Below are 26,082 nucleotides of genomic sequence, written 5' to 3' on the forward strand. Positions count from 1 at the left end.
CGGCAAATTTTGGTGTGAGTCCTGAGGACCCCATTTTTGATTTTGGCTGGTGTCAAACTTTGACCCCATGTTACTCAATCATCCTGGGGACCAAATTGGCCGCCCAGGAGCCAAACTGAAGGCCTACACCTTGCCTTCAAGACTACACAGGCCACCATTTTTTTTCTATAATGGCCTTGAACCAAGAAGGCATGTAACTTCATGACTTCAGGATTCAAGGATTGATCATACACACGTTGTGGTAGACGGAAAGGTTCCACTACATCAAAAATAAAAAAATTATTTGTCTCCTTTTCTTTACATAGTATTCATCAGGAATCACGGACTTTTGGCACAAGGACGGGACTCCATAGGACTAGAAGTTACATTCCAAGCTACATATACACGTCACCTCCCATTACAACCTTGCGTTTACATACACAACCCAGCTGCTGGACAGCTATACATACTCATTTACACTGCATAAAGTACCACATTAAATCCTTTGTGTTCTGAACAATCATATTCACTCATTCAGATGTTTGTACCTTCTACATGTCATGTACATTTCCAACCAACCAGATTCACTCATTCAACTTCTCCTGCAGCTAAAATACCTCATTCAGGGGCTTCCTTGTAGCTAAATTCCCTCACATTTGTCTATATAAGGAGCTCTCTTCCCCCCTCAGTTGTCTTTTCCTCAGTTCAATACCCACCTATCACATACCCCACAACATTACATACCATCCAAACCCTTTACACATTATAAAAACCCTTAACAATTCAATAACAACTGAACTCACTCTCATATTCTCATATCCCTCACCACATTTCATTACTCACCAATTACAGTCACCCCAACTTTTACATTCACAATCTTACATATAATTAACAACCTACATACATAAGGTGTGTAACCGCAATGAGCTTTAGGCCAAATTTCAGCAGATGTTGTTTGTTGCATTGAGGACTCCTTTCACATGCAGTTGACTAGAAACCATCATGTATTGGATTATTATATTGTATCTGAAAGCAATCATAAAGCATCTAGTGTCTGTTATCATAGCCATGTTCTTCTTGATGATAACAATTTATTCCGCAAAATTTTGATCATTGTTGTAAAAGTTCACCCAGGTTCGATAGAAGTCTTGTTGATTGAAAATTGAAAGTCCAGTGTGCATAAGTCATGTGCCATTTGGGCACGGATGGATAGCCATTGATTCCCCATCATTATTGGGCCTCTAAATGCCAAGAATGTGGCCAGCTATGTTAATCATCTCAGCTATGTTGGTCATCTTTGTAGCCAATCTGCAAGCAGTGAAATATTTGAACAAAGCAACCCAGCCAATCTGCAAGCAGTGAAATATTTGAACAAAGCAACCCCATAGGCAACAAATGTGGGAATAGCCCCACATTACAAGTCAAATGCCATGGTGAGCTTATGTTTGCCATGTTTTTGGGAAGTGTTTTTTTTTTTCAAATTCCCCCATGGTAAGGTCGCTGAACTGATTGAGTACATGATATCATACAATGTCCTCTACCAAGATCAATTCTGCTCACCATGATGCCTGACAACATTGCCCCCACCCCACCACTGAACTTTAACCCTGGTAATATTATTTGCATCATGATACCTGCAATATTGACTGAGATACTTCAAGGGGGGCAGCTGTCCAGTCCCAGACCCAAGTTGGCCCTTGGCTCAAGCCCAAGGCCAGGTCTGAGCCTCAATACATCCATAGCCCAAGCCCAATCCCAATCTCAGGGCCAAAGCCAGGGGCCTAGGCCAAATCCCAAGCCCAGGCCCAACTACAATCTCCAGGCCAGGTGCAGGCCCAAGGGCCCAAGCCCATAGGCCAGGCCCAAGGGTTAGGGTTAGGGTTACAATAACAAAAATTTATCCAGTGTCATCAACAAGCTCATCTTGAACCAACCAACCCTATCACTTTGTTAAAACTTGCCAAGCTTACCTTGGTGCGTCTTGTTATCTGATAGTATAGAAGGGCAGAGTTTGCACCTCCATCATCTAAGGATTGCCAAGGGAACCCGTGTACCCGCGGCAGGTGCGGGTACCGCCACTGTTTTTTAGCAATTCTGGACACCCGCAATCCCACCCGTCACCCGCGGGCGGGTACCGGCCCGTGGGTGTTTTTTGCAAGTACCGCGGGTACTTGCAGGGAAAAAATGTGCCTTCTTGATGACCAATGTGTGCCGGTCATCAAGCGGGAGGTTTCTTGATGACCTGTGTGGGCCGGTCATTGAGAGGGAGGGTGCCTTCCCAATGACCGGTGTGTGCTGGTCATCAAGAGGGCTGAGTGAGACTCTCTCGATGAATGGTCTCTGCCGGTCATCAAGAGGGTTGTGCACCTCCTTGATGACAGATGTGTGCCGATAATCAAGAGTGAGGTGTGCCTTCTCAATGACCGGTGTGTGCCAGTCATTGAGGGGGTTGTGTAGCCTTCTCAATGACCAGCACCAAACGGTCATCGAGGGCCTCAAGAGGTGCTGCGGCACCTTGATCCAAAATACAGTGGCGGGTGTTGACCACGGGTACCCGGGTACCTGGTTTTTTTTTGCCAAATTCCAACACCCGCACCGGCACCCGGCACCTGCGGGCGGGTACCCGCCGTAAGGCCGCGGGTGCCGGGTACCGCCAAATGGGTATCACTTGGCAATCCTTACCATCATCCCCTTCTCCATTCAGCAAAAGGTTCTCAGGAACACTTTTGAGTCTTACAGCATACATGTGTGGTAAATACATGAAAGCTGTATACACCACACCAAATTACATAAGTATCAAACTGCAGGACAATGTTGTACCAGAGCTGTATCTAGCACACTTCTGTTTTCAACTCTCCTGGAAGAGTACAGGGATGTTCATGGAAATAGTTCCTGTACACAAGTAAAAAAGAGAAAACCCACATCCATTGAAGAGAGCTCATTGGTGTTTTTTCAAGGGTGTCCAGGAGCCCCTTGGGGGATTTGTTGGAGTAAGAGTGAATGAATGCCTGCGGAAGAAGCTAGGCTCCAAGGCCATGTCACTCATGACCCAACCCAAGCAGCTGGGGTTGTGTAATAAAGGATCTAGTAAAAAATGGGGGTTTGCAAAGGGTGGGGTGAATATAACCAAACTAATTCCGGATTTGGAGAATCTACCTTAGCTATGTATTTGATCAGGAGGATCACCCCCAGCCATTGGCCATCCCAATTGGGTGCTTGCCCAGCCAAGCGGGTGCATACACCTCTGTAGATTTTCTTCTTGCCCCCAGGGTACATATTCATCCCGGGCAAGCTCCTTGTACCTGCTTGCCGAGGACCTTGGCAAGCAACTTGGTACCCGCTTGTCAGGGAGGGAGTCCCTTCCTTTATCTTTGCTTGCAAAGGATCTTGGTAAGCAGGTGCAAGGTACTACTTGCTCTGCCAACCAAACGGAGCGGTTACACATTTGCATCCACTCGCCGGGCATGGATTCTCTTTGTAGAGATTGTCATTTGGCACCTGTTGGGGGGTACCTGCCACACTTCAGAACAAGCTCTGCACACTTTTAGCCACCAGCCAAGCAGGTGAAGGGTCCAGGACTTAACCTTGAGGATTACTGCACCCTCTGCTTGCATTGCTGGTGCCTGGTTGTGTGGATAGCATGGTTTGAAGTGTGACAGGTACCCCCCAACAGGTGCCAAATGAAAATCTCTATCTCTTTGGCTTGCTCGGGAGGATTCCTCCTGAGCGTGCACATTTTACTCTCTGGCTTGCCAATATACTTGGCAAGCTGGAGTGTACCCACTTAGTAAGGCCCAAAGATGACCTTTTGCTTGCCCTGAAAAATTCCCCTTTGGCGAGCGCCTTGTAACTGCTTGCCGAAGTTGTTGGCAAGCGGGCCCAGTAGGAATCATCTCAGGCAAGTGGTTACATGAACCTACAACTGGGGCTTCTTCTGCTTGCCCGGATGATTCTGAGGAAGATTCCTCCCAGTCCCCAGCAAGCAGTCAAAAGGTGTATGTACCCGCTTGCCAAAGGAGGCCTACTGCTCGGTGATCTCACATTGTAAGTTCTCACCAATGAGGATATTTCCAGCAAACAGCTACAGATTTTTTCTGCCTGCTTGATATGTACCTGGCTGTCTCCTGATATATTCTCCTGAGTCCTTGGCGGGAAACCAGCATCTCCTCACCAGCATGCCGGTGAGGAACCCCACTTGGTTACTTGGCTCTGAGGGCCGGTATATGGGCTCATCTTTCTGACCCAGTAGGTTGTACTTCCAAAAAACATAATGCCGCTTTTGGCTGTATGTATTTAAGGATTTTTTTTTTCCTACTTAGCAACCAAATGCAGTTGGCATTTCTTTGGCTACATTCAGGCACGCTTTGCCAAGCCTTAGGCGCGTCAGGACTCACGCCAAAGCTTGACGCTTGGGGGCAAGCCTCTCTGTGAGACAGAGACCCTGCGGGGCTCTCCTCCAGAGAGGCTTTGTTAAGCTTGATTCAGAGAAGGGCATCTAAAAGGCGCCTTCCCAGACATCTGGGAGCCCGCCTTTTAGATGTCAGCTCTCCAGTGTCATAGGTGGGGCCCATTGGCACATTACTTGCCCACAGGCTGCACCTCCTAACAGCCTCAGGTGACCTACCGCAGCACCTTGGCATCTGTCCCCCCCCCAAAAAAAAAATTTGACCAGGTGACAATTGTTCCTCAGAAGCAACTCAAAAACTCATTTCATTGACTATATATCTACATACACACATACATATATACATACTTATTTAGATTAAAAAATCCCCCTCAAGTTCAACTCATTTCCCACTTCCTTTTTCCATGTCTTAGAGCATCTGCATCGGTTGTGGATTAAGGGGGGATTAGCTTAACTAATCCTCCTCGGCAACCACATTGAGGGGGATTTAATCGGACTAAACTCCTCCTGGGAGCACAATTTGGAGTAAGCAGGAGTAAATTTACTCCTCGCTAATCCTGGGAGTAAGCGCTACATGCAGACACTCCTCCGCACCCAAAAGTATGCACCAAACACAGCTTACATAAGCTGTAGGTGCATACAACATACTTACACAGCTTTTTATCCCACATAGATGCAATTGCCGGCCAGGATTAGCACTAATCTGGGAGTAAGCGGATCTGTTACTCCTTGAGTTACACCCGCACCGATGTGGATGCTCTTATATAGTTACATGCTTGCTTGGCCAGCTCAGCCACTGTCAAAAGGACTTTCTTGGCTGCAGCTGAGTCACTGATGTTCATTTCACCAATAAAAAATGGACAATTATTGTTGGATGTCTTTATTTCCACCTGTCACCCCCTAAGAATATCTGCTATTAAGCGGTGTAAAAGCGCACATCAGCAATTCAAAAGCGGAATTCAGCGCTATATTCCGTGCTTTTAAAGCGCAAGCGCGCTTTGCTATTGCTATATTTAGCGCTTATGCGCTAGAATTGTTGTGCTGAAAATTGAAAAAAACAAGGCCCCAAACCATTAAGCACAAGCGCAAGCGGCCCAGCGCTATGAATTAGCGCAGCGAAGCGGGAGCAAATCGTGCTGCGCTGCGCTTTTTGTAGTGCAGTGCTTTCACCCTTGGAATATGACTCGGGCACTGCGGCAGTTGAAAACTCAAAACCTGAGGCTGAAGGACTAAGGGCCTGTACCATAGGGCATGAAAATTGAAATTTTCCAAATTTATTTGCCTCAAAATTTCTTGGGACAAAAACTGAGCCTGGCCAAAATGTAGGCTGGAGCCCAAATGTGAAGAATTTCAACATTTGAACCCTCCCCTAGTTTTCAATTTTCAAGGAGTGTTTTTACACACTCTACTTCAGGATTGAAATCAAGTGCAATGCCAAGCGCAATATTGAGAATCATCTGGCTCTGAGAAGCTGTCAACAGTGAGTTTCAGGACCTGCAGCAGCCACACCAAGGCCTCGACCACTTCTAGTAGCTGGCTTTCAACTCTAGAGAAAGATGTGGAAGAAGGGGAGTTCTCCGAGTGATTTTGCTGTCAGTTATCAATTCAGGACCAAAGAGCTCAGTGCAAGAAAGGCTGGTTGGGAAAATTCTGGCATGCAAAACAGTCTGAGAAGAAAAACTTCAAAAAGAAGTGTTGTGACTAGAAATGGGAAAAAAAGTTGCATTACACAGATGATGGATGGGCATCAACAGAAATACATACCAGAATAAAGAGAAATGTCAAAACTCCAGCGGATTTTTTTAGAAAAAATGTCTTGAATCTTGATTTGTGTTGAAGAAATTGATGAAAAGGTTATTTGGACGCCTCTGTAAACTGGTGTTCAATTTCCCCACATGTGAAGTGCCCTAATGTAGATGATCCTTTGCAGAATCTAATGAACGCTGCCAGAATGTACCGCGTAGATAGCTTTAGCCTGATTGATAGAGTTGGACACCATGAAGCAAAATCATCAATGCATGACTCTTGTTCCTGTTGATTTTAACCAGGTGCATTAGACACATCAAAGAATCTGCAGCTGACTGGATCACCAATAAGCTTTCTGGATCGTTTCCGGAACCTGTTCAGTTCTGCTACACATATTGTTTCATTTCCGATGTGTTGCTTGTTTCAGAGAGCGGTTTATAGATCACTCACAGCGTCGAGTTCATTATCAAACGAGTTATGAAACACTTCTGAGAGCTACATACATACAGAATGGTTCTGTGCTTGATAGCCGACTGGAGATAGATGGATGAGAGAGCCCGTATGGTTATATAGAGATCTCCAGCTTGGATGAGCCCTTCTTTAACTGGGGTTGTCATGGTTGATGGATATTTGGTGGGTGGTTTGTTGATATTTAATGGGGGGTTCCCCATACCCGGCGTTGAGCCGGCCAGCCGACCAACCAAACAACACACCACCATCCAACGACCTCCGAATCGCAAGAGCCCAAGAACCCCAGCAAGAAGCAAAGATGAACGTCTCAACGAAGGAGAAGCTGCCCCAGTACTACCATCCCAACCCAACAGCGATCAAGACCCGGACGATCTCAAACAGACTACTGCCGACCATCATCCTGTTCTCCGTCCTGCTCTCGCTGCCCATCTTCCTCTTCTTCCACTACACCTGGAACCAGCCCCATTCCATCCACCCCACCAACCCCTTCCCGTCAACCAACCCGCTCCCATCCAACAGCTTCCGTCACCCACACGATGCTCACATCGACGATGCACTCCCGAAACTCGGCGACCTTATCCCCTCTAAAGATACCCTCAAGGGCGGCACTATCATGCCCAAGATGGCTAACGCTACCGCTAAGTTCCGTCCCCCTCCCACCTTTTCCCCCCGGCACTCCCAAACTGATCGTCTTTCGGTCTGATCCTCTCTAGAGCCGAATTGGGTCGGGCTACTTGGAAGGTCAGTCATCCCCTTCGCTGAAACGTGTCCCAACACCCGAAACATCACATCACGCTCACTATACATGTATCTAAATCCAGTTTATGCACACTATGACAGCACGGTGAGTGTATCTCTCCATCTCGATAATCAACCTAAAGTCTGACCGCCAACTGGTCTGGTTAGATTCCCTGAAAACCCAACGCCCGATGAACGCGAAGCCTTGAAAGCCTTCATTTACCTCTTCTCTAGGTCAGTCCATCTCATCTTTCTTCTTCTGCAAATCATCGCTCTCGGCCCCTTCTCACTCTTTCGTTTTTCTACACAGGCTATATCCCTGCGGAGATTGTGCAAGACATTTCCAAGAGTTGCTTAAACAATATCCCCCACAAGTTGAGTTTTTCCTACACACACATAATCTCCCAGGCTTGTTCTATTGCATCTGACTCATAAACATGCCCCCGCCGCTTCATCCTCTTGTGATACAAACGAAAAAAAAGACTTCATCAAGAAACGTGGCCTCGTTGCATCTGTGTTCCTTGCACAATCTCGTCAACGAACGCCTGGGCAAACCCGAATACAACTGCACCTCGCTCTTGGAAAACTACGATTGTGGCTGCGGCCATGACGAGAAAGAAGCTGGCAAAAAGCCTAACGAGTCGTTTCTTTCTAATGTCCCTCTGATGACTCCTGCTTTCTAAAAAAATGTTTTATGTGGCCCTTATTCCCCCCTATCTTCCCCCCTGATTCCCTGCTTGTGCTCATGTTGTCTGTCAAATGAACGTTTCATGTCGTTTGCCTCTGTTATACATCTAGATAGATATTTTACCCTTCTCCCCTGACGAGAATATCAACAATTAAGCACTTTTTTTTACCTATTTTTACACATCCATATCCACTTATCTCTTTTGTTGTACTCACACACACTCTCTCCATTTATGATTTCACAAAAGCATTGTGAGAAATTATCCTTGGTTCCGGGTGATGTAGCACGGAAAACTTCCCTGGGGGAAATGCAACCTTTCTGAAGTTTCTGGATTCAGCTGAGCATGTTTTCTCTCTTGGCCGGGCCACGATTGCGCCCGCTGGCCAATGTTGCATAGGCCGGTTGATTAAACTGTGGGAACAAGAGAATTTTAGCAATGGGAACCAAGAGGGGACAGGAAGAATATGAGGCTGTCCTACCTTCCACCATCCTCAAGGGGTTTTGTGATGGTCAATAGCTCCATCCTTAAACAAAAAACTGGCTTTCAAGTACAGTTGGTACATTATTTAATTATGAGAAAGGGAACTGGATCCTGGAAAATCCCCACTAAATAGTGCCAAGTCTGTTTTGAGTTGTAGATAGACAACACAGAGCTGTAAAACATGTCCAGCCGGAGGGATTTTGGGGGGAAGGGCTCATCAACTGCTACTGATTGCTCCACTCCCAATCACTGCAAGAAAAAGTCAAGCAACTTCTAGCATTTGACATGTGGTTTACTGCTGTGAAACTGCTGTTCAGCTCTACCCAAACACACATTCTCAAGACTCAGGGCACACCCCAGAGCAAAGGAAACGCAAGGAGCAAAACCCTAACCCCAAGGGGGGACGGTGAGTACGCGCAACCCCGAGGTCCGTGCATATGCATGTGACTCCCAGACATTAGGAGTAGGTGATAGCTGAAACTTTGTTCTTCTTCTTTCAGCCACGTCTACACCCAAAGAAGAGCCCAAGCAACCCAAGAGAATCACACCACCAAAAAGGTAAGTAGTGCTCCTTCGGATTGTCACAAGCTGAGGAGCGCGCTGCTGATAAAAGATTAAATATCTTACTACAGCAAGCGTAAACCCAACACAGTTCCAGCCTCATCAATAGGATCTCCAACTCTACAAGTGGCAAGTCCATTGATGCAGAGCCCTCAAAGCGTTGCTGGTCACTGACTGAGGGTACTGTAATTATAGCAGACCACCGCAGTTCTGGCACACTTAGTCTACTAGGGTGGGCAGTTACGTTATCAAGTTATCCATTAATTTTATCTGCAATTTAGATTTTGGTGGCCTATATCCTTGTTTATTGGCAATTAAAATAAAACAAAGCTTGATGTGGTCATAATGAATCATTTTTTTGACTTTGGAGACATAGGCTTTACCTCTGTAAAAAATTGTCCCTGAAAATAAACCTGAGTTTAGTTATCCAAGCAAATAGTTACGGATAACTGAATTTTTGACCTAGATTCAATAATTAAAAAGCAGCCAGTGAGCCAATATGTAAATACAATGAATATATGTTAGGAGGACTATCAAGCAACACAAAGATACAATAACAACTCTATTGCACATCTCTACTGCTTTTTACAGTCAGTAGCAGACAGATTTTCATCTGGATAACTGCCCACCCTCATGACACTTGTATTGGCGGACATTAAAGTACCAAGCCTGAACAAGTATAAGCAAGAGATAGATTACATCTCCATAGCTTTCTCACCGGAAGTTCAGGTGCTGACCCAAAGTGCAGTTGCTATTCACAGGCAGAAGTCCTCTCTCCACAATCCTGCGGTTTAAGCTGCTAAAGCAGTCCTTTCAATTTCATCTCATTCTCATACCAGAGTCTGCCACAGTTCCGCTCTTAGGTACATTTATTGTTTTTCTTTTTCTATGTCTCTGAACTTGTCAGATAGACCTTAGCTCTAACTACTAGAAATACATCTCTTTAATCTTAGTGTTGTGAAATCTTTTACACATAAGCTTTTTCTGCACAGTCACTGTGCATTGAAGCTTGGTCAACAGTGAGCCTTGAAAAAGGCTTGTGTAATACCACAAGCAATGCTGAAACAAGTACAATACATGGAGTGTATCTGGTAAACGTTTTTCATTGCAGATACAGACCTACAAGTCCTGTTTTTTGTTTTTAGTCCTGATTATGTATAGGATGGCTGAAAACAAAAAATAGGACATGTAGGTCTCCATCTTCAATGAAAAATGTTTACCAGATACGCTCCATGTATCGTACTTGTTTCAGCGTTGCCACAAGCTTTCTTGGAGTTCTTTCATGTCAGCTGCTTGCAGTTGCTTGACTTTTTCTTGCAGTGAACTATGCCTTTTGAAGAAGTGCTACCTGAACTTGGAAGCCCTGCTCAAATCCAGACTCACAACAATGAAAATGAAGACCACAGAGGGAATGAAAAAATCAAGGGCCAAGATTTCTCAATCTCTGTCTCCCACACTGCCTATGTCCCCAAGCCACCCAGACAAGGAAGCTGTGGTAAAATAATTGAGGTTGCACCATATTGTTGCAAACAACCCAAAGGATTTTTGATTCAAATGCACACTCACTTTGAAAACCTAGACAAAGTCCAACACAAAATTGATTGAATTTGAAATCAGCCAGAACAAAGTGGATGATTGCAGTGTCTAACAGTGTCACAGGTATATTTACACATTCAAACAACATGATACTCAACACTCCTGGGATATTCAAAGAGTGGAAAGATGGGCTATGACACAGTCCTTGTAATCAGGGATCTCTACCAGCTAGGATTTGGAAGGGAAGCGGAACTACTTGAGGGGGAATCTTCTTGTTATACTCTTTTTGAAACACCGCGACATGCAAGGGCTTCACAGGAAGAATATGTCATAAGCTATAAACTTTTTGTCAATGAACTTGTTGTAATATTGCTTCTTGAAGACTACAAATTCCATTTTGGATTTGTTGCTAGCCTTTGCCAAAATGTATCAATTTTTGCTGAGCATTGTCAACATAATGCAAGAGCAAGAACTCAAGTGTGGCATCAAACAAAGACTAAAAAAAGATAGCCACCAGCCAGCCAATCAACCAAAACCTCAGATATACAGATTCTTAACCATGTGAGAGTAACAAAGATAACCACTAGCCAGCCATTCAACTTTATATCTTGTTTTTTATAGCTCCAATTCTGCCACCCAAATCTCCTTTCCAAAACATCAGATACAAAAGTTGTTAGATTTTTTAATTCAATCAGAGAAATCAGCTTGCCTGAGTGCTTCCACAAAATGACAGCCAAAAAAATGAAGTTTGACAATTTAACCAAAGATTTTCTGATAGCATTTAATCAAATTCAATGAGTGACTGTTGAGACTAGAAAACATGACCACTGCCAAAAAATTCTTGATAACAAATTTTATCATCCATGACAGCTGAAACATTATGGTAAGGAAATGAAAACTCATGTTCAGTAATTGCTAATCCACAGGTGCCGCAAAGGTGGTTTTTCAAGACTGAAAAACACATCTCAATTGGGTTAAGGTGTGGACAGTAGTGGGGCATATATATTAGTTTGACCCCTATATTATTTGCAATAATTAGCTTCACTGAGCAAGAATCAAGACAAGAATAAAATCAAGGCACACCATGCTCATTGAAAATTTGCTGTATGTTACCCCCGGGCCCCATGATGAATTGGAAAGTAGTCAATAATCAAAACTAAATTGCTGTCTGGGAATGGGTTCATCCTATGCAGCTAGGATCATATTAAACATCATTATTCAAAAATCTATTTCATTCAAGGCTATATGATATACTCACAAGGGTGTGCTTCAGGAATGATTCAAAGTCAGGTGGTTTGAATCATTTTTCTTTGATATCCATACCAAGCACCCCATCTAACAAATTTTTTGGTGTTTGCAGGGGTTAAACAACCTTGGCAACCAGAAGGAAGCCCTCCTGGTTGCCAAGGTGATATATTCATCCTTCCTGACCAGAAGGGATACCTTCTGGTTGGAGACATTGTTATTTATTTTTGAACCAGAAGAATCCCTTCTTGTCAAAGATTATACAGCCACACCAACCAGAAGGAATCCCTTCTAGTTGCTGAGGTGAATGACAAGGTGCCGGTACAGATGTTGGAATTCAGCCAAAAGAGGTGGCGGGTACCTGCCAACAGGTATGGGTGCGGGTGTGGATGTTGGGATTCAGCCAAGAGAGGCGGCAGGTATTTGAACACAATTAGGCCCTGTTTGGCAGCGTCATATTACGCAGCATAATAATAGGAAACATGCTACATTACATATGGTAAAACATGTCTTTTTAGGATAATCTTTTGAAAGCAAACCCTCATAAGGCTTGGCAGTTTACTTCCAAAAGATCAGGCGGAAAAGTAGTGTCTTACACAATGTAGGGGGACATGGCAAGATTATTTATTGCGTAATAATCACGCTGCCAAACAGGGCCTTATAAAAAACTTCTGATTTATTTGTGACACACCCCAGAATCATTTAATCCTAATAGGGGGGTTCAAAATAGGATAAAAATAAAACTTTAGAGTCAATTTTAAGGCCTTTATCAACAAATTTTTAAAAATCTGGCAAGATGTGCAGGACTGGGTGTCCCTTGAGAATCAGAGCAACTTCTTCACTTTTTAAAAAATTGTTCATAAAGGCCTTAAAATTAGCTTTAAAGTTTTATTTTTATCCTATTGTGAACCCCCCTAATGCACATCTGACTGATAATATATCCAACCAAAACTAACATACTCTGGCACTCCCTGGAGAGTGGGAACATATCTTCCCTGGTGCTTGCTACATATAGCAACGGTTAGCTCACAAGCTAGTTATCTACCCACACATATCACACAGCTCACACACCAATAAGGTCAAATCACACCTTGCTAATTTAGTAAGCAATAGCTGCAAGTCAAACTTTGCACAAAATTAGCTCAATTGGTAATGGTGCTCTTAAAAACACACTACCCTTACATATTGTAAAACACATTTTTTTAGGATAATCTTTTGTAAGTAAGCTGTCATAAAGCTTGTCAGTTTACTTCCAAATAATCGGGCCAAAATATGCTGTTGACATACATAGTGTAAAGGAACATGCCACAATTATTTATTGTGTAATTGACACTGCCAAACGCGGCCTAAAGCAGATAGAAAGGAAGAAGCCCCAACGTTTGGAAGGCCCAGGATAGGTTTCCCTGGCCTGATCTTGGAACCCCGGGTACTCCCGGGGGCTCTCAGTCAGGGCGGGAGCATCTCAGCCGGACGGGTTAAACCGGGCGACTTAGGTTGACGAGAAGCTCATCCGATGGCAACCCTGACGACAAGCACGACGAAGCCGGAGACAAAGCCGGAGACAAAGCCGGAAGCAAAGCCGACGCCGACCAAGCAAGAGCCGGCGCATTCGAGTGCCAAGCGCGTGCGGGGACCGACGAACATCTACTCCAAGCTACTCCCGATCACTCTTGCCGGAAACAAGCCAGACTCGTCAACCTTCTTCGCCAAGCTACTGCCTCTCCTCCGGCCCCTCCATGCCTCAAGATCCCCTGGATCCTCCTCGCTCACTATCACCGGCAGATATGACAAAATCACTAACAGTATCTGGATCACTGCTGGCAGAACCATACTGTGGCAGCAAGGCTTCTTCGGCAAGGGGAGTCTTAGTAGGAGTGAGCCCACCTGGCTTCAACGAGCTAAGAACCGAAAGTTACTCGAAGTTCTAGAGGACGATAGATATCGTGAGTCAAAAGACCAAAAAACAAACTCTCTCTCTCTAATACAAGTTCTCGTTCACATGCTGATCGTGATCGTTCGTCTTGACTATAGTCAAGCTGACAGCCGAGGAAATGACCGCGAAACGGCGGGTGGAGCGGAAGGAAAGCAAGATCCAAAAGTCGAAGCTCAAGCAGCTCGGGGTGACCAGCGAACCGGCTGTAGCGTCGTCGACGGTGACAGAAGAAATTCCGCGAGAGACCGTCAAGCTACCTCCGAAGCAGAAGCTGGCTCAAATGATACCCCCGGAACTGGCGCTGGAGGTTGAGAAGATCGAGGATCTGGAGCACCTACAATTGATGAATGAGGAGGCATTCTTTTTGACGTTCGGGTTGGGATGTCTGGACGTTTCGGGAGAAGGCGACGAGGTTCGGAGTCCTGTTTTCCTCCTCCTCCTCCACCAGCAATCTTTCGCGTCCTTCTAGAGTCGGACTAAATCGGGGGGTGGGAAGCTGTCTCTAGGACTCTGTTAGGTCTTCGGCCGCCCCATTGACGATTATGGAGATGTGGGAGCTGTTTTGTCAGGCGTCACTCCGAGGAAAGCCCGACCAGACCATCCGTCCGGATAACCCATTCATCCTCTCTTACGTGGTCTACCATCACTTCCGTTCGCTCGGTTGGGTCGTCCGATCAGGCATCAAGTTTTGTGCTGATTGGGTCCTCTACGGATCCAGAGGGCCCGTTGGTGGCCATGCTGAGTTGCGCCACTTCCTTTTCTTTTTTTCCCTCCATCGCTGATTGCCCACTGACCTAGCTACCTTCTTATCTCCGAAAACACTCAGGTTCGCTGTCTGTATGATTCCAGTGTATGCAGATGGTAGGCCAGTCGAGATGATGGAAGACCGGACATCATGGAGATGGCTGGGAACAGTGAACCGGGTGTGTGCAGGTGTGAAAAAGGTGAGCAACTACTTCTCAGAGACCATCCCTTCAGAACTGCTCGCTGAAGCTCCATCACTCTCGTCATCCAGACCTTGATCTTGGTTCATGTTATCGTGCCTAACGAAATCGAAAGCGACGACTTGAATTCTCCGCAGATCTTAACCAAATATATTATCAAGGAAATTGCTCTCAAACGCTTCATTCCTGCCCGCATGAGAGACTGATTCACTGTACACAGACAAAGATTCTATACTCAAAAAAGGAAGCACGAAAAATTCACCTGCATCCACTGCGAAGAAATATACCTTTCTGTGTCTTCCTTGCCTACCTAAATCTCATCATGTTTTTGTAATCTTTGTCGCTATTTCCCACTGCAGAAAAAAAGTCCCAACAAGTCAATCAGACCTGCCAGAAGCCAAACCCAGCATTTTGTTTTTGCTTTGACTAGGTGATAATGTAACAAATACGCGTGCAATGTGGTACAAAGAGAAGTTCGGGAATTGTCCCACCGACTTTGCCATGCGAAGGCTTTAGGAAAGGTAGATTTGGAAAAGGAGCGTCGGCAATACTCACGTCACGAGAAGTGGCTGGCTGAGCATCGAGATCTTTGTCACACTCGAATGCTCTTGGGATCAGGATGAATTTGCCAGCCGAGCCAGGCCAAGCCATCGTCGTCCTCCTCGCCTCCGAACAACTCTTCCTCCAGGGCGAGTGGCTGGCTCCTGCTTGGATGGTTCCACTTGTCTTACATTAGCGTCCTCGGCCTTCGGTTTGGGTTCGTTGGGGTAGGGTCTGACATGGGACTCTCACCGCAATCCACCGGGGCACCCGCACAGAGACCGAATGCGCAAGCCCCGTGCCACCCGTCTACGGTCTGCCTGGCGATAACTTTATGCAACAAAACGACAACAGCTGGTCGGGTTCCCTCCGGCAGAGATCCATGGATTGGATAACAAAGCAACGTACCGACAGGAGATGCATAGGTAAACACTTATCGTTTGAATGAAGGTACGGAACAAGTAAGTGATGTCGATTGCTCCGGAGCACGATTGGCTCATAATGCCTTGAACTTCACCCCCTCGCAGGCCTCATTAGGCCTCATTCCCTCCAGCTTAATTCACAACTCCCTTGATGTGGGATCTCTGACCGACTCCAGGAATGTCTGGAATGTATAGGTTCCCGGGGACCGACCCCTACTTATTTTCATCTCAACCCATCTCTCGTTCCGGCAGCATTTCTCCAGTTCTTCATCGAGCAAATGGAATTTACATTTTCGCTTGTCAATCAACCGAAACATGGTGCTTACTCTGTCCAAGCCTAACAAAGAATTGAACTTGTTTTGTTGGATCTTGCTTTGTAGCGTTGGTCAAGAGCCATCCCTGGGCGACGGCCACACGCTTGGAGGGCCACTTGGTTTGCAAGATATTCATCAGCAGGACCAGTACGGGAGAGGTTTATTACGATAGCCTCTTTCAAATGGATACCATTTTGAATCGTGTTCAACGCGGCTGTGATGGTCTCAGCCAACACCTCCCGATGGGGTATGTGGCATAAATTGTTGGCTATATCCAGCCGTTCTCAAGCGTTTGACGATTACAGAGCAAGGAAACAAACAATGGTAATACAGTATTTACAGCTAACAGGTTGTTACATAAGTTGTGCCGAAATAAAAGAAGCTACTACCATCCATAAGATGAATTCTCGAGAATCATTTGGTTTGGTCCATCAACAATGTTCAAGAAGTTATCGAGAGTGGAATGGAACTGGTCTATCACATCGCGAAAATAAGCGTCGAAGTCGAACTGAGGGGGACTCTCCGAATGAGCGGGTTGATTACGAGTGACAAGATATGATTTCAAGCAGTCCAAGCCCTCTTGAAAATCTCGGCGAATGGCCCTAACGATTTGTCGAGAGAGCATGATTTCTGATCCTTCAATTCTATTTTGTTGATAAATCACCGTTGCTTGGTCCAGAAAGTCATCGGTGAAATCGAGGGGAGGCCGTGTCTTGTAGATGATTAGCTCCATGTCATCGCTGCTAACTTCTTTCAGGGCAAATGGCAGCTTGTTTGTTGAGTAATTCGACAGTTTGCGGTAGAACACTCGGAAGACCTTGTATAGTGCTATGACCGTCCTCATCATTGCCGTGACATCTGGATCCCTCGGGACGTACGGTTCTCGCTCGGGGAAACCGTTTTGGAGGGCAGAGATTGTGAAGCTGAGGTCGTCGATCGTCTCTTCCCAGCTTTCTTGGATGAGGCCAAGGTCTGATCGCTTGAATCTCTTCACCATTCCGTCGATGTGGACCGTGCATCGAGTTGCTTGGAACTTCATCTCTTTTTTCACCGCGCATTGCCAGTCTTCTTTTTCTTCGGAGCCTGTGTCCTCAACTATCGGTTGATGGTCGGGTGCCGTACCTTGAACCAAATCACGACAACGTTCCAAGAAGTAGTGCAGCAAGCATTGCAGGTCGTACGTGTCGCTCAGCAAGCGCTTGCATCTGAATAGCTTGAATATCTTGCAATCACGGTCCTCTGTCAAGGCAGGTTGGTCGGGACGTAGAGTGATTGAGAAAACAGCAACACTGGTTCGTTCAATCGTGTGCTGCAATGCTGCAACCGTTGGAAACAGCGAGAGTTCAGGCACCGGTCCATTCTCGAAATCAATCGTCTCGAAGGTTGATAGTAGCGCATCGATCTGCTTGCGCATCAGGGGCAATAGATTCGAGTAAATTTCAACTAGGTCTGTCAACCCCGGGTCTTTTTGCTCGTCGTAGACGGATTGATGGCTATTATCCATGGCCCAAGTCAAATGGGTGAAAGCCATTCGGATTAAAGCTAAACAGATTTTACGCATATCACGTCAATCTTCTGATACTAATTTGCTGATTATTTCGGAGAAAGCTTACCGTTTTTCTCATCAAAAGTTGACATTATGGAAGCTTGAGGCTTTTCGAAGTCGAAGGGGTGATAGAGGGTATAGTACTAAATATGTAACCTAACAAATCCGTGAGGTACCGATGTATAACGATAAAGGAATAAGAGTTTGGTCTTCTCTCCAGTTTGAGATTTGCAACTCGCAAATCAGGAAAGGGTCGTATTTGCGGTGGTGAATGTGGGGAGTAATTGGTGTGAGAAGAATGCAAGCTGGATTTTTCCGACTAAATATAAGGAAGAGGAAGCGGGTAAGAATGGGGAGGGAAGACTGGATTGGGCCGACTTTATATAGACGTGGACGCTGTTGAAGGCTGGGGGGAAGCGGTCAGAGCGGGCCCTGGATTTTTTCCACTTCATAGGTGTAGACAAGCAGGTGGATGAAGGGTCAGCAGACTCCCGGAGTGTTTGTTCGTCATGAACCGACGCAGAACCCGAGAGAAAATTCTGTAACCCGAAGGAAGTCATCAAATATTTCTTAGCAAACATCAAGATGATCACTAAACCCGTGTAGATGGCGAATACCGCCCGTGGAGCCATTTGGTCTGTGCATCTCGCCCGACCCTATCCAGTTGGGCTGGTTCCGTTCACTCCCAAGCATGCCGTGTACATACTCAGGGGAGTGGCGCGGGCTTCCTCGAAAGCACCTCCCATAAACTACGTAGTGTTATCGGTAGGACCCTGGGACACTGTGTAAGCCATGTGGCCGATTGAGGCCAAGGACAAGCGAAAGAAGGGCCGGATGGTGAATTGTTTGGACTGCATAAGTATGTATAGACGAGCAGCTAAATAAAGGATGAGGAGACTCGCGGTCTGTTTGTTCACCATGTAAGCGACGCAAAACATGAGAGAAGCTTCTGTCACTTGAAGAAAGTCGCCAAATACTTCTTGGTCATTAACATCAAGATGCTCACTCAACTCGGATGGAATCGGATGGTGGATAGCACTCGGAGAACCACTGGGGTTGAGCAGCTGGGGCAGCCATGATTGAGCTCGTTCCGCGATTACACTGCAAAGCGAAATAGATTACTGAGCATAAAAGCTCCTCCTCGAAAGCCCCTGCCAAACCACACGGTGCAATCGGTAGCAACCGATATATTTTTCTAAGGAAACAAATAACTTCCGTCAAATTTTGGTGGTACTGTTGGCTACTGGAACTTTTTTCCGGCAAGGGTTTTGTTTTTGCCCGGACAATAGATTAGAGTACCTTCTTATCACAGGGGAGTTCACCAGACATTGCATGTGAGATGAGAAACTCCGGATTCAGTTTCTGACCGTCCCTGTGAGTTTTTGCCATGTTTTGACACGTGCAAGGAGTCGGGAGGGACATGTTCAACCTAACATTTTGAAGTGGTTTTGAAAACCACTTCAAAACTTTTCAAACTCAATTGCAGACGGCATTGCGGGTGCAGTTGTCATAGGTTCTTTGAAACATTTTTGAAAATGCTTTGTGAGAAAGGGCCCAAAACCAATTGGAAAGAGGGGAAACATTTTCAAAAACCATGTTAAAACCAACAATGTTTGAAAATTTTTTCCAGAACCTTTTCTTGCATCCCTGGTGTAGTCCACAAAAACTGAGATATTGTCAGCCATCAACTCTGTATAGCATGTAGTCCCTCTGTTTGCTGCAATGCAACCAGTGTTTTAGTAACTTTTACCACTTCATGGGTAGGAAAGTGTAACCTTGTTAAGTGGGGGTTAATTTCAATATGGCAGAATGTTGAACACCCACATCCGCTGGTGGGTACCCCCTGACAGCCACTGTGTACCCGCCAGCGGATTGCAGGTACCCACAACGGGTTTGCAAGGGCCATCTCTACACTGCACCTGTCAGGGTGCAAATGGGTTGGGCCGGCCCAAAACCAACCCAATACCTGTTAGGTTGCGGGTCAGGTTCAGGCACATTTTCAAAGAAAATCACATGACCTGTACAGTACCCAAACCAAACCAACTTATAAAACTTTTGGGTCAGGTTCCAGCAGCCTATTTACTGTTTGGGTTGTCCCCAGACCACAATTTTTCCAGCAGTAAATTTGGTGGTCATTTTCACTTAGGGAGTTGAAAAATCGACTCCCAAGAATTAATAAATCGACTCCCAAAAGTCGTTTACGTTGCGCAGACCGTCTTGGGACCTCCCCCCTGGGTCCTTGGGACCTCGCGCGGCCCCAAAAGCATTTTGGGAGTCAATTAATTAATTCCCCTCTCAAGAATGGGAGTCGATATATTAATTTAACAAAAAATGACAGAATATACAAAAGAATTTATATCTTGTCACTGTTGTACCCAAACACCCTAAAACTTTTACAGCAATCTACACCATGGGTGAGGTTTTAAAGTTTCCATCCAGTAAATTTACTGGATGGTACAAAAAACCGAAAACCACTCGGAATCATTCCGGTATGGTCGAAGGACCAAAAACCAATCGGAATGCTTCCGGTATGGTCAAAGGACCGGAATCATTCCAAATGCAATTCGGGTTAAAACCAAACCCAAAAAAAAAATTTTGCATCGGAACGAAGTTGAAAAAGTTTCGACTTCATTCCAGGAAATACAGACTGGGATCTGTTTCCGGTATTTTTCCGGTATTTTTGCCGGAAAAATTCTGTATATGAGTGATCAAGCCTTGCATATGCAGGATCACAAACACAAATCACACTTTTCCCTGCATGGCCTGTCTAGCGTAGTGGTCAAGGGGCTCCTGTGGAGGTAGATCAGCAACATGTTGCTGGTTCAATCCTCCCTTTTGGCTGGGGAATTTGTTTGGTCCCCATTTTGAGCCAAGAACACCCCGCCACAGCCCGGAACCATTCCGAAAAACTTTTGAAAGAAATTTGGAATGGCGTTGGCAATCCGTAGTATTTTTGGATTGCCCTCCAGTAGAATTCCAGGAAGATTCCAGTGGAAACGCCGACGGTCTGACGACGGTCCCCCCTTGCAGGCAGACACCTCGAAATGATTTTGGTTACCAACCGAAATCATTTCAAATAACTTCACCCGTGGTGTAAATACACTCTTTAGAGAATATTCTGAGCTTCACGGCATTATTACTCCTCAGGGAGAATCTGTGTAGCCGGGGGCGGATTTGGCGGATTTCCTACTAAGGCAAACCGCCAAAACCTTATCTACGGTGCTCCAAATGGCCCCAAATTTTTTCTGCTATAAGAATAAACTCTTGAAGACATATTTTAAGCTTCACGGCATTAGTCCTCCTCAGGGAGACCCTGTGTAGCCAAGGGGTGGATTTGGCGGATTTCCTACTAAGCCGTACCCCCAAAACCTTATCTGCGGTGCTCCAAACGACCCCAAGTTTTTTCTGCTATAAGAATAAACTCTTTAAGACATATGTTAAGCTTCACGGCATTAGCCATCCTCAGGGAGACCCTGTGTAGCCGGGAGGCGGATTTGGCGGATTTCCTACTAAGGCAAACCCCCAAAACCTTATCTATGGTGCTCCAAACAGCCCCAAATTTTTTCTGCTATAAGAATAAACTCTCTAGTAAACATTATAAGCTCCAATGAGGAATTACACATCAGGCACACCTTCTATTAACCGTGGTGTAGCGTAGCGCAGCGCAAATGCGCTATTTTTTAGCGTAGCATTAGTGCAAATGCGCAGATCTGCGCTAACACTAAAATAAAAGCTAAAATAGCTTTGCACCCTGTGCGCGTAGCTTTAGCACAGATGCGCGTAGCTTTAGCACAGATGCGCGTGATTGCACTAACACTACGCTAAAAAATAGTGCGTTTGCACTGCACTACGCTACACCATGGTTGATAGAAGGTGTGCCTGATGTGTAATACCTCCTTGGAGCTTATAATGTTTTCTAGAGAGTGTATTATTATAGTAGAAAAAATTTGGGGCTGTTTGGAGCACCGTAGATAAGGTTTTGGGGGTTTGCCTTAGTAGGAAATCCGCCAAATCCGCCCCCCGGCTACACAGGGTCTCCCTGAGGAGGACTAATGCCGCGAAGCTTAACATATGTCTTAAATAGTTTATTCTTATAGCAGAAAAAATTCGGGGCCATTTGGAGCACCGTAGATAAGGTTTTGGGGGGTTGCCGTAGTAGGAAATCCGCCAAATCCGCCTCCCAGCCACACAGGGTCTCCCTGTGGAGGGCTAATGCCGTGAAGATTACCATATGTTTCAAAGAGTTCATTGTTATAGCAGAAAACATTTGGGGCTGTTTGGAGCACTGTAGATAAGGTTCGGTGGTTTGCCTTAGTAGGAAATCCGCCAAATCCGCCCCCCGCTACACAGGTTCTCCCTGAGGGATAATAATGCTGTGAAGCTCACAATATTCTCTAAAGAGTGTATTTAGATTGCTGTAAAAGTTTTAGGGTGTTTGGGTACAACAGTGACAAGATATGATTTTTTTTGTATACTCCGTCATTTTTTGTTAAATTAATATATTGACTCCCATTCTCAAGAGGGGAATTAATTAATTGACTCCCAAAATGCTTTTGGGGCTGCGCGAGGTCCCGAGGACCCAGGGGGGACGTCCCAAGATGGTCCGCGCAACGTAAGCGACTTTTGGGAGTCGATTCATTAATTCTTGGGAGTCGATTTTTCAACTCCCTCCACTTAATAGGATGGGTTAGCCCAACTGTTGGATTTTCACATGACCCAAACCCAACCCAACCCAACCTAGAATGGCATTGGTTTGCGTTTGGGCAGCATATCTTTCAAACTTCCCTGACCCAACCTGACCCAAAATAAATGTTGGCCCTTGGGTGGGGTTCAGGATTTTCTTTTGGCCAAAACCTGGGCTTTTCACATCCTGAAGCAGCTGGCAATGCCTGAGTGGGTAAGTGGTGTACCATTGTTATAACCTGCACCAACAAGGAGAGCCAAAGCTCCTAAACCCCCTAAGTGACTGGTACTGGGCATCGAGAGAGTTCTGACTCTCTTGTTGGCCAGCACCAGCCCTGGGGAGTAGAGAATGTTGACTGGTACCACCCGCACCCTCCCCACACCGGCCAGGTAGGGATGGCACTTCATACCCGGGTACCCGGACAGAATTTCACTAAAATCAGACACCCGCACCCACTCAAAAGGCAAGTACCTGCAGCCTGCAGGCAATGGTGCAACAAATTCAATACGTGTGTTGTATAGGCATATACATTGTATTGTATTTATTTTTGAATACAAAATGTCTTGGCGTATTTGTATTGCATTGGTCACCCAATACAATACAATAAATTTCAAAAAAAATGTATTGACTGTGCCAATCCACAAAATGTTACATTTGGGGAGGGCAATACATTATGCAAAAAATACATTGTATTGTATTGGATAAAAAATACAATACAAATACACTGTATATTCTATACAAAACAATACAATACATGTATAGTATTTGTTGCACCGTTGCTGCAGGTAAAATTGGGTCCCAAGACCTCATTGGGTCCGAAGACCCATTGATTGGGTCTGAAGACCCATGAATTGCTAACTTATCAAAGTCCCTCCCCATGCGGGAGGTCGGAGTTCGGAGTTCGGGTGGTGGTCCAGGGGGTAACTCATTTGGGTGGAGCTTAAGTTTGGCTGGTGCCAAAGCCACCCCTCACCCGACCGGTCCGCATATTCCCTCCTTGAAGGATCGTTCCCGCGCGCGCGGGGGACATCCTTCAAGGGTGTGTTACACCCAACAGCGGCATGCCAAACTTGCCAAACATGGCAGTTTGGCTGCCATTTACAGTCGATCGACTTCGCAAAAGTCGATCGACTTCGTTCCTCTTGTCAACATTTTTTCATATCCCCCCCAGGACCTAACCTAAGGGCTGGTTGGGGTGGTTGAGAGGTGGGATGTTGTCGGATTCCGACTTCGTCGAAATCCGAACTTCAAGTCGCGCGAGGTATGGCAGCCAAACTGCCATGTTTGGCAAGTTTGGCATGCCGCTGTTGGGTGTAACCCACCCTTGAAGGATGTCCCCCGCGCGCACGGGAACAATCCTTCAAGGAGGGAATATGCCAACTACTCAGGTGCCACCCCTCCCGCAGGGAGGGACTTACGGCTAAAGCAACTGTTTGGGTGGGAGACCACCCACCAAAAAGTGATGGGAAATCACTCTTTGAATTTTGTAGCCTGCAGCTTCAACCCTGCCCCCCCCCCCCCATTATCGGAACTTAAGCTGCTATATACTTTGTTGATTTTTTGAGCTCATCACATCAACATCACATTTTCCAAGTTTTTTGCGATAAATTTTTGTAAAGCCCACCCAGACTCAAGACAGCGGTCTTCACAGGCGGTGCCTGGCCCCGCAGGCCTGTGCGGGTCAAGTTTTTGTTTCTCTTATTTCGGCTTTGCTTGTCTGCTATACTTTTTCCTTTGAAAATCTGAGCTGACGGGAAGGAAGATGAGGTGCAGGTGCCTCTGTCAATGCTCAGGACCTCATATGTAGCTCGCATAACGAGCGAGCTACAGGCTCTCAAAGTTGAACCAGGATTTTGCCTGATGTTCTCAGGCGAGCACCCCCGCTTTGGGTCTAAGTCCCTCCCTGCGGTCGGCGGCACTCTGCTCCCCACTCAGCCCCGCAGAGGAGGGACTTTGTTAAGTTAGCATGAATTGGGTCTGAAGACCCATCTATTGGGTCCAAAGACCCATGAATTAGGTCTGAAGACCCATCTATTGGGTCCAAAGACCCATGAATTGGGTCTGAAGACCCATCTATTGGGAGACCTACATGGGCCACCTGGCTGGTCATTGAGTCCTCAATCACCAGTCAAATGGCCAGTCTAAGTACACATCCACCTTGATGACCGGCCAAATAAAATAGCCGGTCATCAATGACCGGCACTGATCGATTACGAAACGGCCATTGAGGGAGTACCTGGGAATAGGTACTCCTCTTGATGAACGGAACAGTCCGGCCATCAAGGGGATGTTGTTGCTCTTGACGACCGGGATAGCCGTTCATCAAGGCATGCACCTTGATGATTGGTCAGACGGCCAGTCATCAAGGCAGCACCTCGATGATCAGTCAGACAGCCCATCAAGGCAGCACCTCAATGACTGGCCAGCTGGCCGGTCATCAAGGTACACAGTTGTTGCTGTCAACGACCGGGATAGACGCTCATCAAGGCATGCACCTCAATGATCCGTCAGACGGCCAGTCATCAAGGTGTATACATGTGTACCTTGCTGACCAGTCTGGCCGGTCATCGAGGTGTTTTTTGTGTACCTCAATGACCAGCAAGCTGTCCGGTCATCAAGATGTAAGGTCTGTACCTCGATGACCAGTCAACTGGCCGGTCATCGAGGTGTTAATGAGGGTGGGGGCGGAGGCGCGCAGGACCGGGGCGGCGTCGGCGGTCGGAGCAGACGCGCTGAGCTTCGCGACGAGCTCCGCTGGCCGACGCAGGTCGGCCGAGAGCAGCGTGTCATGGGCGCCATGGAGCTCCGTCGGCGGGCCATCTGCCCTGCCCGATTCTCCGATATTAGCGTCTGTCTTCTTGTCTGGGGAGAGAGAGAGCAGCTCCACTCACCAGGCCGGCCATCGGGCGGAGGCGTTGTTGTTGCGGAAGGATCAAGCGAGCAGCGGCCACACAGACCCCGGAGCGAGTCGTGTGCGGCGATCGTCCGGATCTTCTGGCGCACGGTCGGCTCGAGGTCGGTCTCGACCCAGCGGGCCAGCGGTGGCCACCGGGCGGCGAGCCGGGAGCGGAGGCGCCAGAAGCGGCTGTCGCTGCCTGCGCCCAGCGACACCACTTGCGGCCCTTCTGCGGCGGTTCCGAGGAGGAAGCGGTCGACCAGCTCGTCGATCATGTATGTGCGCTGGTGGGTGCCGATGTTCACCCATGGCGGCCGGGCCCGCTCGCGGCTCGAGAGGCTTGCGGGCACAAACAAGGCCGCATAGTCGCTGTGGACGGCCCCGTCAGTCTCTGGCCGGGCGAAGGGAGGAGGGGCGGAGACACTCAACTCGTGCAGGTAGTTCTTCAAGACGGCCGAGAACCGGGCCAGCGCCGCGTCGAGGTCGGTGTCTCTCACCGGCTTGTCGGTGTTGTGGGCCGGCCTGCGACTCGTCCTTGCGGCCATCCTCGTGCTTCTGTGGTGGTTGCAGGGTCGAGTGGCGTGGTGGTCCGTGGTCGTGGTTGGTGGCCGCGCGTCTCCGCCCAGCCCCCGCCCCCTTCCCGCCACCATCCCACTTCCCGCCAACACTCCACGACACCACCACCCACCACATCGCCCAAGCACCAAAGGGATGGTCCGAGGACACGCCAAGGTATGTCCCTCCCACCAATTCCACATCCCACCCAGACAAAACTGAGCCTCCTCTCCCACCCGAACAGGCACAAGTACAGTTGAGTAGCCCGCCCGGCAAGATGGAGACCCGGCGCTGATGATGACGGTGTGTAGGGCGAAGAACGCGGCCAAGCAGGATGTGCATTGGCTTGGTTGGTTATGTCTGCCTCAATTTGCTGGGCATGCTGAGGTGGTGGGTTT

General features: G+C 46.9%; 4 protein-coding genes across 4 annotated transcripts; 2 read left to right on the plus strand and 2 right to left on the minus strand.

Moving 5' to 3' along the window:
- Positions 1–6,899: 6,899 nt before the first annotated feature.
- Positions 6,900–8,022, plus strand: PtA15_1A837 (uncharacterized protein; the record flags this gene model as incomplete). The annotated part of the gene is made up of 6 exons (XM_053165905.1): positions 6,900–7,243; positions 7,315–7,342; positions 7,423–7,445; positions 7,508–7,573; positions 7,650–7,713; positions 7,822–8,022. 6 exons carry the CDS (start codon positions 6,900–6,902, stop codon positions 8,020–8,022), a joined length of 726 nt encoding a protein of 241 aa, XP_053017050.1.
- A 5,341-nt stretch (positions 8,023–13,363) lies between these two features.
- Positions 13,364–14,933, plus strand: PtA15_1A838 (uncharacterized protein; the record flags this gene model as incomplete). The annotated part of the gene is made up of 5 exons (XM_053165906.1): positions 13,364–13,793; positions 13,882–14,174; positions 14,290–14,525; positions 14,610–14,727; positions 14,799–14,933. 5 exons carry the CDS (start codon positions 13,364–13,366, stop codon positions 14,931–14,933), a joined length of 1,212 nt encoding a protein of 403 aa, XP_053017051.1.
- Positions 14,934–16,388: 1,455 nt separating this feature from the next.
- PtA15_1A839 (uncharacterized protein) lies at positions 16,389–17,641 on the minus strand (the record flags this gene model as incomplete). Its single annotated transcript, XM_053165907.1, has 2 exons — positions 16,389–17,545; positions 17,617–17,641. 2 exons carry the CDS (start codon positions 17,639–17,641, stop codon positions 16,389–16,391), a joined length of 1,182 nt encoding a protein of 393 aa, XP_053017052.1.
- A 6,605-nt stretch (positions 17,642–24,246) lies between these two features.
- Positions 24,247–25,674, minus strand: PtA15_1A840 (uncharacterized protein; the record flags this gene model as incomplete). Its single annotated transcript, XM_053165909.1, has 3 exons — positions 24,247–24,264; positions 24,935–25,053; positions 25,125–25,674. The coding sequence occupies 3 exons, from the start codon at positions 25,672–25,674 to the stop codon at positions 24,247–24,249; spliced, it is 687 nt and encodes a 228-aa protein (XP_053017053.1).
- Positions 25,675–26,082: the final 408 nt, after the last annotated feature.

This window comes from Puccinia triticina, chromosome 1A (assembly GCF_026914185.1).
Source record: "Puccinia triticina chromosome 1A, complete sequence".
Classification (NCBI taxonomy): Eukaryota; Fungi; Basidiomycota; class Pucciniomycetes; order Pucciniales; family Pucciniaceae; genus Puccinia; species Puccinia triticina.